The sequence below is a fragment of the Globicephala melas genome, chromosome 11, assembly GCF_963455315.2.
Source record: "Globicephala melas chromosome 11, mGloMel1.2, whole genome shotgun sequence".
NCBI lineage: Eukaryota > Metazoa > Chordata > Mammalia > Artiodactyla > Delphinidae > Globicephala > Globicephala melas.
In genome coordinates, this window is record NC_083324.2 from 62,009,593 (window position 1) to 62,022,304 (window position 12,712).

Below are 12,712 nucleotides of genomic sequence, written 5' to 3' on the forward strand. Positions count from 1 at the left end.
ATCACCAATATCTACAATGGTTTATTTTTTCCTAAGCCCCTCAGGCACTTGAATCCTTTATCTCTTCTGATTTCTCTACAGAATCTGACTTGCAATCTCTTCCTCCTTTTCAAAACTGTTTTATCTGTGGCCTCTATATCATCTCTCTCTCCTAGTGTATTTCCTAGTATATTTGATGAGCCCTTATCATACTCCTTCTCTTTTCCACCTTCTTCTTGTGTGTCAGTACTTCCCTGGCTGTCCTCACTGTCTGGAATGCCTGGTCCCTGTTCGTCAGTCAAGAACACTTTTACTCATCTTTCACATTTCAGCTCAGACAATGTGAACCCTTCCTGGTGATCCAGGATGATCTAGGTGTCCTCCCTCTAGACGCCCCACTGTTCCTTGAACCTGTCACCTTTCATTGGCATCATTTTCAGGTGCAATTGTTTTCCAAGCTCCTTGAAGGCAGGTACTAAGTTCTTTTAAAGTTTACTCTCCTAGTGTCTACTGTCTGGCATGTTACCTTCATGCAGGAATGAGGAAATCAAGTGTCAAGTGGGTGTAGGAACAGAAAGCCAGAGAGGAGGGTGTGGTGTCACATCCTGACACCTCCCTCCACAGTGGCATCATCACCTCCCTCCACAGTTGGCCCCTCTTATTCTGCTCCAGACTCTGGGCATGAGGGTGGAGAGACTGATGGCTCTTAGATCCACAGGTCTGTCTTTTCCTCATCAGCAAGACAAATATTTGAGTTCTGATACCAAAAGTCGGGAGTCCCTCCTTTTAAAAGTCTTCCTCACCCTTCTGCTGAAATTGTCAAAGCAACTTGATTTTCCATAAATGCACTTCCTCTGCCCCTCGGGCTATTGGTACAATTGATCTCAACCAGAAGAAGCAACCAACGACCAGCGAGGCATCACAGGGATTCTGCCAGCATCAGAGCAGAGCCAGGGTCCCCCACTGAGTCAGAGGAACTCTCCTTGGTGTGTCCAGTGTCACTCACCATGGACGGTGACAACGTAGGTTAAGTGGGTGGAATAGGATGGAATCATATACTCACCCTAAACAAGAAAGGAAATGGGGAGTTGGCAATGGGAAGAGCGCTAGAGAAAGGTTTTTAAAGCAATAAAATCAGTTGGTCAGGGGTATGTATATCAATTAAAAGAATAAGGGCCTCTACATTTTTTTTTTTTTTTTTTTTTTTTTTTGCGGTACGCGGGCCTCTCACTGCTGTGGCCTCTCCCGCTGCGGAGCAACAGGCTCCGGACGCGCAGGCTCAGCGGCCACGGCCCACGGGCCCAGCAGCTCCGCGGCACGTGGGATCCTCCCGGACCAGGGCACGAACCCATGTCCCCTGCACCAGCAGGCGGACTCCCAACCACTGCGCCACCAGGGAAGCCCCCTCTACATTTTTAATCATCTCACCTGCCTCAAGGCAATTATACGATCAAGTGGGCCCAGCCAGAATCTGCGATACTACTTCGATGACCTCCCACCTGCTATGCAAGGCAGACTCCTGTTTTGTTTTCTTTGCTGCTGGGCCCCATGTAGCTCTGCTCTGCCTACAGTTAGGAAGTCATCCTGCTGATGGGCATGTACAAATGACTTCCTTGCATTTTAATAGAAACATGCCATTTTTCAGGAACCTGTGTCTCCAAGCTAGTCTTCTCAGCAGTTAGAGTAGCAGAAGACTAGCAGTTAGCAGAACTAACATGGAAGTTTAACCTCCCAGCTTTTTTCAAAGTCTTAAACCTCTAACTCCCTAGGCCCAAAGCTATGGACAATGTGTTTTAACAGGCAACATACAAAACAACAGCCAAGCTATGAGGCTGGAGTCCTAGGCTGTCTTCCCTCCTCTAATATAATTTTTCTCTGCTGTAAATTAAGAGAGTTATGTAATGATGTCTGTTCCCTATTTATATGGCAGTGTCATGGGAAAAGGAGGATCATTCATTCATTCATTCATCAGATACTTTCTTAGTACCTATAGTGTCTCAGGCATTGGAGTTAGGTGATGCAGACAGAAGGCGAGAAGATTTTTTGTCATCACAGGGCTCACAAATCTACTGGTGTAAGAGAGACGTATAAAAGCTACTCTGATACAATGTGCTGGTATGAATAGGGTATTTCACTATAGAACAAAGGCCCACGACTATAAAAAAGGTTTCTATGTCTGATGCCCTGTCCAAATAATTTGTTGCAATCTCTTTTCCATGGATCCCTAAAATCTAGGTTCTTAATTAATATGTGTGCCAATGTCCAAATTTCCCAGAATTTTTTGTATGAGCCTCCTCTATTTGGCCACCACTAGTTCTACTGATCTTATTTTTTGTGTCCTTTCTTCCGTTCTGACATCCAAGCTATGTTTGAACGAATATATAAAATGTTTCCCTCCTCCCATGTTCCTTAACCTGTGCCCCCAAACATGCTGCCATTTCCAACTTTTTAAATACACTGAATCATTCCTGAGAACACTTATGGGTCAGGAACTGTTCTAGGCCATATATTTAATCTCATTTAATCTTCCCAAGGAAGGTTGATAGCATCACCCCATTCTACAAATGAGGACACTAAAGTTTACGACCTCAAGTAACTGCCCAGAGGAGTGTGACCATAAGTTACCAGTCTCATTTTTGCTTTTTCATACCATCTCTCTACTGTGTGATCTCCCTTTCACTACTTATCCATTCCTCAACTTGATTTCTGCCCCATCACCCCACTCACATTGTTCCCATCAAGGTCACCAAATGACCTCCTAAGTCCTATATTTAATGGACTTTGAAGGCCCTACTTTATTTGGCTTTGTTTTGTATTTTATTTTAACTTGTATTAAATTTATAATATTTTCTATTGTGTTATATATTATATTATTTTCATAAATCATATTATAGAATAATATTTTAGTAGAAGGTGCCAGGCTGCTCTTCTAGAGCAGAGCTGGTCACATGCTGGACAACCCCATCCCCTCTCCTAGAGGAGGAGCCCAGAGGAGGTGTGTGTCCAAGCAGGTAATGGGACCAGACTCTGGGCTCTAACCTGGGAGAGCAGAAGGGCTCCCATATCCCAAATTGAGACAGCGGCCAGGTCAGACCCCGCATCCCTAGCCCCATCCCTACACATCTGGTTCTAATAATAATCATGCAGGAGAGGGTCCCCTCCCTTCCTTGCAGAGGACACGCCTCCCTGCAGGGACCCCTAGTGCTTCACCTCCAACTCTATCAGCAAAAGGCCTTTTGATCCTTCCCTTCCCTTTGATCTTGGCCTCTTGATCTCCTAGCTTCTAATCTTCTCTAAATCAAGCAGCAGCATATATTAACCTGGCTGTCCCACTTGGCAGAATTACTTGCTACAGGACAGTAAGAAAATCTGTCGTCAAGGCAGCTAGAAAATATGAAAGTACAATATTGGAGAGGAAAGCTGCATTCTCCAGGAGGTCTCCCGGCATAAAACAGGGAGAACCATATGATTCCTATGTGATAATTCCATGTTCATTCTCAAAACATGTCATGCCACCCGAACATTCTTTCACGGTTGGTATTTTGTATCCCAGAATGGATATGATTGATAACAGATTCATTTGAGTTTTAGAAAGAAAACATTACTGAGCTACGTTTAAATTATTGATTAATTAATTAATGTTTATATAGTTTATGTATTTGGCCTCATTTATAAACTACTTTTTATTCGAAAGTCTCTTTAGCTTTCCCTGCATGAAACCCCTCTCTCCAACTTCTTTGGTCCCCTCTCAGCCTCCTTCTTTGGCTTCTCATCTTTCACTGGCCCTTTATACTTGACTGCGTCCTGCGTTGTATCTTGTATCTTCCTGTTTTGCATTATTTCCATGAGTAAACAGCTCCATTCTCATAGCTTCAGCTCATATAGGAAATACTTCCAGTCTCCCATCTCCCTCTTATGTCCAGATTCATATTTCCAGCTTCTTTCTTGATAACATTGCATTCTGCCACCAGGCATCTCAAACTCAACATTAGATATGTCATCTCTTCTTATCCCTTCCCAAGACCTGTTATTCTTTCCTCAGTTAATGCCAACATTCATTCAATTTCCTTGGTTATAAATTTCATTCATCACTGATTTTTGTTTTCCGTATGTGGTCAATGAACAAATCCAGTTCGTTCTACCCCCACAAAGTCCCTCTTTTTATTCCCACAGACACTGTCTTAGCTCCAGGCTTTATTGTAGGTCTTTCAGACAAATCATTCTGTTTTTATACGTGTATATTCACCTCTCTTTTAAGTCTAATACTATCCCTAGGAAAGTCAATTCTTAGCCATCTACACCAACATTCAAGACATTAACATTCAAAAACATTACTCTTTCCTTTCTGAATTTTATTTGAAAGGCTTTTGATTCAACTGCTTATATTATACAGTCTTTTTAATTTTGACTTACACTTTAAAATTTTAAATTCTTTAATGATTTTTAACATAATGTACTTTTGTTTAAACATGCCACCTCAGCAAAAGTATTTGGAACACAAAATACACTCAACCCAATATTTATACTGACTTTGTTCAAGATAATATAGTAACCACTATAGAGAAAAAAGTGTTTAATAAAAATGGGCTTAACGTGGACCTTACCTCTAAAAACTTTACAGTCTGTTAGGTGAGATAAGGCATGAACCTAAATAGTTATAATACATGCTGGAATAGGATAATTGTTATAGAAGATGTACAGAAAAAGCTACCAGAATTATATTGAGGGAGAGTTTGCTTTCACTGAAGGAACCAAAGCAGGCTTCATGAAGAAGTCAATATCTGAGCAAGGACTTCAAAGATGTGAATTTTTAAATATTTATGCTTTTCATACACCTTACTGAACCTCATGTATATGCAAGACACTCTACTAAGTGCTAGAGGTACAGAAATGTACAAGGGACAGACCTTGACTTCAAATAGTTCTCAGTCTAGTGAGGAAGAAAGATAAAATCCACCATTATAATCAGGTGAAAAGGAGTTATATTGGAGATTTTCTAAAAAGACTACAAACTACAAGGAAAACGACAAAGATATAGGAGAGAAACTAACTCGTCTTCAAAGGGAATGTCTCTAGGAAAAGGTACTGCTTGGGCTGAGCTTAGAGCATCAAGTAGCTGTGGCCACATGTAGATGGGCTGAGAAGAGAGAAGAATCACACACAGAGGAATCAAGGACCAGGGATGCAAAGGTATGACGTGTATACTTCGATGACAGTTCAGGAGAGCTGAAGAATAGAAGTACCAATGTGGATAGAAAACGACATCTAGGCTAGGTTATAGAAAGGTTAAAGGTCAGACTAGGAGCTAAGTAAATTTTTTTTAGGAATAGCTTCATAAATTATTCCTGACTAACTGATAGTGATAATATATAGACAATTCTGTACATGGATTCATTTTTACCAGGTGGACCAGAAATAATTAACTACATTTCTGATTGAAAAGCTGATGTTGTTGGCATCAGGTAATCCAATTATGGGATAATCTTTGGGCTTTTTACACTAAGCTTCGACTACTGACTGTACTAACTTCTCAGAGTGACTTCTTTAATGCTCTGGCCATTTCTGTTTAGCTTACATTTAACAGTCATCTCATTTTCACTTTTCTTTTTTTTAATGTTTATTTCATGAAGACCGACTATTCATCACTCAAATGGATTACTATAGGAAATGGAATCCAGAACAATGGTTATTCCCAAACATTTCAGGACCCAGTTTTCCTCCATCTGCAGTAATCATAATGCTCATCCACCACTAATGAATTAGGCTGAGCTTTGCCTTTTCATTTGGAGATTTGATACCATGAGCTATAACCTACTTCTAACTAACTGATTTTGGCAAAAAGATCCCAAATGTGTGTTTTGTCTCTGGTTTGCCCTCTGTATATTTGGTCACATGAAAACAAAATAAATGACCAACTCAGCAGAAGAAATCTATCAGTTGGGGAAAAGAGTAAATTGAAAATCCAAACATTGCTTCATTAAGAATACTTTTCTTTATTTATATTTGGTATCACCATGTCTTCAAAGGCCATGTTAAACTACACTCCACACACTATGGAAACTTCCACATTGCCAACTTGCTTATTTCATCATCTTTCCTAAGGCAAGAAAGAAATGTTTAAGCCTACCACCACTTACTGAGAATATGTTTAATTATATGATTAGAATATTCCCAATAACTAGCTAAGAATAAATTTCAAGAAGAAATAAATGTTTTAATCCAATAGACCTGGGTGGTGCTACCCCAGTGACAGTCTTCTATCACCAAAAGACAGCATGAGGATACTGGATGCTTGAGGGTGGCATAAATACATCATCAGGAAGTCCAGTGAAGGCTGCATAAATAAAGATAAGGTGGCACCAAAGATAAGATGCCTACGCTACAGTTTTGCATAGGTCCTAGTAGTACCAAAAGGCCAACTCAACAATAAAAATGTTCTCCCAACTACTTTGGTATGCTTGCAAGTGCCTGGTCTAGCAGATTCTAAATAGAACATCTTGGTACTGACTCATCCTCATTGTCACAGGGAGCTCTGCACCCATTATTTACTCCCAAAGCCAAGCCAGTCTCTGCATTCCTGACATTCTATGCCTTGTCAAAGTCATCTGATAACTTCATGACAACAAATAGCCAGTCATCCTATTTTTTTCCCTTCAAAATCCCACCCTCTTCACCCCCTTTCTTTCCTGCCGTCACAGCTATGAGTCTTCTCCTACTGTATCAAAGCCTTGACACCTTAAAGGAACCATTCAATCTTGCTGCTAAGCTTTGGGGTGGGATCTTCTCCCCAGTTCTCTGAGGCCAGCCCTGCTTCTGGTGGTTTCCAGGAATACAGTCAATATTTCCCTGAAGTCACACAGGAGGAAATGATTTTCCTTACACACTCTTAATTCCTAGTGTATCCTTTTACTACTCTTTTACTAGTTTAAAAGTAAAGTGTCTGCATCCAGTTGATGTCTTTTTGCTGGATCTTTCTCATCTCTGAAATGTGCTTCTTCATGCACCCAGCCCACCAAGAACTCTCTCCTAAGAAATTCCCTGTACTGACCTTCTCCAAGAATTTTCAGAAGGAAGGGTTAATATTCCCCCAAATCCACTCCAGCTAAGTGTTTTACATATTCTCTTCAGCCAGTTCACAGCATAATTGTATATAATCCTTTTCATCTTATGAAATTTATTTCTTTTGAATTTATTATCTGTATTTACACTGTGATGGTTTATGATCTTGGGATTTTCATTTTTTAATATCTCTTTCCTTGAGAGTCTTGTACACCTTGCTGCCTTGAATAAATAGAAAGGTCTTTGCAGACAAAGGGTATGAAACATTTTTTTTTTTTTAATGACAAGGAGAAAAACCTACCGGCCCATGTTTTTGCTGAGGAGCCATCCCATGAGGCATTTCAGGATGTGACAGAACCTGGAGGTCTGCCCCCCGAGTTTTGGGGCGTACCACATCAGAGACCAGACTGGAGGAGATTGCTAGAGACGTGGGCCGAGCAGCTGTGGTGCCCATCCCTCCTGGGGGGCCTTGTTCACCTTGTCTGCTTGGAGCTTCATCTTCCCCCTCAGAGTCCACAATAAAAACATATTCAGCTTTGAAGAGGTCACTTTGCTGCATTCCTTGAGGTTCGTTTGCTTTAAATCCCCTTCCTTGGGAAGCCTTGTCCTTGACCTCTAAAGGATAAGTCAATGTTCCTCCGTCTCTCTCCCGTTGGCTCCCAACATTCAAGGTCAAGTACTCATTGGAATCAGACTGCAATAAATGTAGAGACATAAAAGCATTGATGTTGCTTTGGTAAATGCTTTTTTGCATGTACTCTTTCTTAAAACCTTAATCTGCTTATAACCCCCAAGGACAAAAGTTTTTACGAATATATCTAAAAATCAGGTTGGCATAGGAGAGATTTGCGTTGAAGCTAATGGTTTACTTTTACTAACCCACTTGTTTGTCCTGGTCCAAGCCCAAACAATTTAGGGCTCAGGATCAAAGTCAGCAAAACCTGTTTTCAAATAAATCCTGATATGACTTTTTAAAAAGAGAGGAAGAGAGCAATGTTTTCCATAAAGACATTCACAAAACAAATGGGGACGTGTCATGGGTTTAGTTAATGGTCAAGCAAAACTTGTGGCTGTGTAGATACCATTGCCATCTGTATCCTTATCTTTGGAGACTTCAGAGATCTGCAACCAAGACTGATTCATACATCTATAGTCCCACACTCATAGCACCTAGTCACAAAGGATCCCATGAATACATTATGTGTACTTGAGTACTGTTAGGGAGAAATTTCCCAGAAGTGCTTTATGTGGCATTCAGAATTTCTCTGAAATAATTTGGTCCCAACAGTCTTTGAAATAAGATGACATTGTAAGTCCCAGGTTATATATTACTTCTTGCTAGATAAGATGTTTTCATATAGACGAGAATCAAATAATTTTATCTCCTACAAGTTGGCTCAAAAATACCACAAAGTTCCCCCAGTCACATTTTATTTATAATAAGATAGTATTAAAATACATTTTAAAGAGAAAAATTTTTTACCCAAAATGTCACTACTTAACACAAGTCATTTTTAGGTTTTTGTCTGTTTTAATTTCTTTTTCAGTCTTGGTGTCTCTTTAGATATGTACAATCAGGGTATAAATACAACTTTATAATCTATTGTATCACTTAATATTGTAAGATTAACATGTTCCATGAAATTACATAACCATTATAATTATAACTTTGTCAAGGTGATGTATTATCATATGCTTAGCTTTTCTCTAATTGTTAGATATTAGGCTCCTTTTATTTTTCTCTAATTATTTTCCTATATAACACTTTTTTTTCCTCTGTACTATTTCTCTGGGATGCATTTCCAAGAGTTTAAACATTAAAGGGTTATACACAGTTGTATGACTGTGGATAAGGGTTTTCCACCAAAATTGTACAAATTCACCAAACTAGCAGCAAAGTGTGAGCCTGCCAACATATCCACAATTGCCCCAAATTCAGATATTACACTTTTTTAATGTTGCTAATCTGTTACACGTAAAATAACACCTTGCTGTTTTATCTAGTATTCTTTAAAGATAAATTTAAACTTTGTAAATATTTTGTTTTTATTATTTTAAGATACATTTGGGAGGGGAGGTGTCAGGAGGCCGAATATATCATGTGAACAGCGAACAAAAGGATATCAAATCAAAAGGGTTGAGAATAATGTATTGGAGAGAACCTGAGATTTGATAACACTGAAGTTCCTATTACATAGTTATATTTTTAGCCAATCTTAGATTTCCCAGTTGTCTCACTTTAAGCAGAGAAAATAAACAACCATACAAATTTGCAAGTCATTATGATGGATAATTTAATGTTAACTGCTTGATATAAAAAATAGTAAAAAATAATCCTACCCTATTTACAGTTTCTGGAGTCTTATCACTTGGTTCCTCAGGAATTTTAACAATGAATTTAGAGGTGTCACCCAACTGGGAGTGGGTTGGTAGTCTTCTGACAGTGGGGACAAATGTGAAGATCAGAGGTTTGGCTTCAGAATCACCAGAAGAGACCTATGAGACACGTAATAAATTAGACTTTCAGTCTTATCAAAGGTTTATTTTGACTTTACTCTCTACATATTATATTTATCTCATTTATTTTGATAAATTGCCTATTGTCCTATGATCATGTGTATGGTTGGCAAAGAGAACATCTATTAAAATATTCATAGTTTATCTGACCCTTTTTTTGTGAAAATATTTATCGGAGAAAGAAATACAACCCAAGGAAGATCCTACTGTAGGACATGGCAACAGAAGAGCAGCTTGGCAAGTTGAGCTGCTGGAATGTTGCAAGTTAACATGGATAAAAGTTAATTTCAAAACAGACCAGATGCTGTGTTTGTGATGACCCCACAGAGGTCAAGGACTTTTATCCATTTAACTCTGGGTTAGCAGGTTCAGTGTGACTCATAATCACCAAGCATGTGTGAAACTTCTGACATATATCATGAATGAGAATGCTAAAATGTGAATTGAAAATTGAAAGTTTACTTTTCTTGCTGCCAGGATACCAATGCCTCTTCTCGAGGATATACCTTCTCTTTCATTCATTCTTTATTCATTCAAAAACCATTTTGTTAAGCATTTGCTGTGTGACAGGTACTCAGGAGCTAGAGATATAACAGCAAATAAGAAACAGCCAATAGACCAGTCACAAGTCGGAAAAGCATACGCACAGAATAGGAAGGGAAAAGCGATAAGGGATGCCTACCCAGTCTGGGAAGCTCCATAAAACGCAGCACCTGGAATTTAAGTCCTAGTAAAAAGAAAGATAAGGGTCTTCCAGGCTGAGGAAACCAGCTGAGTAAAGGCATGGAAAACAGCACTGGGTGAGAATCAAGCTTGAGTCCTGTCCTTTTGACACTGAGAACCATGTGCTGTAGATTGGGAATGAGATCGTCTCATTAGCATGTCAGATAGGTAAAGCTGGTTTTATAAGACCCAAGGCTAGCGATCAGGACAGAAAGCCAAGAGTAATAGACGGAGGACTAAACGGAAAGGCAGAAAGAGAAGATGGTGCTGGAGATTTCTCTTTTGAGACGTTTGGGTGAGAAGGAGGAAGAGAGATGGAGAGTAGTTAGAAAGGAAAGTCCAGTCAAAGAGGTGCCCTTGTTGGTCTGTAACAGGATAGACGTGAAGACGTCTGTAGACTCGGGGAAGGAACCAGTAGGAAGGAAAGTGGAGCAAAGTCCTGGAGGAAGCAGGCAGTGAAAGCTCAAGCAACAACAGAAAGAACATGGCCTCTTCTGAGAATGGAGAAAATTAACGGAGATACAGAAAAGCTCTGACTGTGAGGCAGTGAGAGAAGCTGGAAGGTGAGGGGACTCATTTGGTACGTAATCCATGTTCATGATGCGATCAGCCCCATCTAGTCAGAGGGAAACTGCCACATTGCCACCTCCATGCCTCTGTCACAAGAAATGCAATAGCCCCGGCAGGAACCCCCAGGCTCCTCTCCCTTCAGGTCGTGCCACCCTTGTGTGTCGTATCTCAACATGCCCTTTAAACCCGATCACATCAGCTGCACGAGAAACCCAGCCATTCGTGTCTCTGTGTGCAATGCACACCCCTAGTTTTGTTCCCTTCTTGTACCTGTAACCGAGAAGGACCCTATGAGGTCTTCCCAGAATAGATCCCCACCCATGTCCTTCACCTGCTTTTTGCCTGTAGAAAAACTTTAGTGAAAGAATAAATTTAATCAGGGAAGTGAGAAAAGGCAGAAAGAAAGGAAAACAGTCAAGCAAGACAAAATAATAACTTTAGCCATTAAATAAACTCAAGGGCATTTAGTTCTTCCTCAAGGACTATGGATAATATTCTAAGCCATGTCCTTTGAGCTGTTTTGCAGCTACTGAAACCCTCACCTGGTGGAGGAAGTTAACTGTTTGCTGCCCATAAGCACATAGACCCCATACCGGTTGGAACCAGAAGGCTGATGATGCTGACTCCTAGTTACCTCACCACCAACCAATCAGAAGAATGTCCATGAGCTGACCACACCCTGTTCCTTGAACACTACTCTACATGTTCTGACTCTAACTGAACATGGTTCCTGCTGAAGGACTCTGCTTCCCAAGAAGCTCTCTGTTTCCTCTCACACTGGGTGACCCACCAGAAGTAGGCTAGGTATCCTCTGTGCACTCTTTTCTGCTTCCAGACCATTCTTCTTCCCTCTTACCTACAAACTTCCAGGTTTGAAGCTCCTGCCATCCACAAGTCTACACCATTCACTACCTCTTCTTGTTACAGCCATCTGCCCACCCCCAAGTCAAACCCTTCTTTCTTTGAAGATTTACTTCTGGGGTTAATTCCACTCCTTCTAACACCGCACTTTTTATGATACCCAATATGCTATCCCATGGGTAATTTTTCTAATAGCGTATTTCACTACCTCTACTTTTCCTTGCCCTTCACATCCTTAGCAACAACGAGTAGCCACAACACCACCATAATTTCAGGGTTTTTTCCTTCTCTGATCAACACTTCTTTTCTTTCCACACCATCTCTTCAATTCTGGACTCCAACATTTCTGGGAAACCACCAAAATGAAAGTCTACTGATCATTCCAACATTAAGTTTTCCCAGACTTCTTTTTTTTTGGCCAGCCTTAATGACCGAGTTGACCACAACTCCTCTTGTGCATGCCCTTCAAATACCTTACCTTCTCTCACATCACCATCCACTTCGGGTAAATCATAGTGGTCACTCAGTCTACCACCTACCTACTCTCCTCCTGCACCACAAGGGTAAATGTGGTCACAGAAAAAAATCACACGACCCCGCTTGCTGGTTTTACTTCAAATTTATGACCCTGAGCCTCAGTCTGGCACTTTAATTCTTCTCTGTAATCATACTATACAGTTCCAGAGCCCATTTACTCTCGCACTCGCTAGAAAACTCATACCTTCTCCTCTTTCTTCAAACCCCTACATCTTCTTCCTCATTCTCACTCTGAGCTGACAACTTTGTTTCCCACTTCACTGAGATAGTTGAAGCAATCCGAAGAGAACTTCCAAAACCCTCGTCACCACATCTAGTCACCCACCTACATCTTTGTCCATTTACATAGCCATCAGTCCTGCTACTGCACGCCTACTTAAACCAAACCTCACTTGAATACGTTGCCTTCTACTTACTTTCATTTACTCAACAAGATCTTATTAAATGCCTACCAGATGCTAGGCTC

General features: G+C 40.4%; 1 protein-coding gene across 19 annotated transcripts in view; it reads right to left on the minus strand.

Annotated features, from left to right (window-relative positions):
- Nucleotides 1-12,712, minus strand: part of MLIP (muscular LMNA interacting protein) — a 286,505-nt gene that overhangs the window by 149,456 nt on the left and 124,337 nt on the right. For 16 of the 19 annotated variants that reach the window (XM_060308336.1, XM_060308351.1, XM_060308338.1 and 13 more), the window contains exons 2-3: nt 9,379-9,534; nt 7,340-7,732 (exon numbers count right to left, since the gene is read on the minus strand). In XM_060308336.1, coding sequence (XP_060164319.1) covers nt 7,340-7,732; nt 9,379-9,534 — 549 coding nt within the window. The remainder of the gene's footprint in view (nt 1-7,339; nt 7,733-9,378; nt 9,535-12,712) is intronic. The other 3 variants (XM_060308350.1, XM_060308346.1, XM_060308342.1) reach the window with 1 other exon arrangement.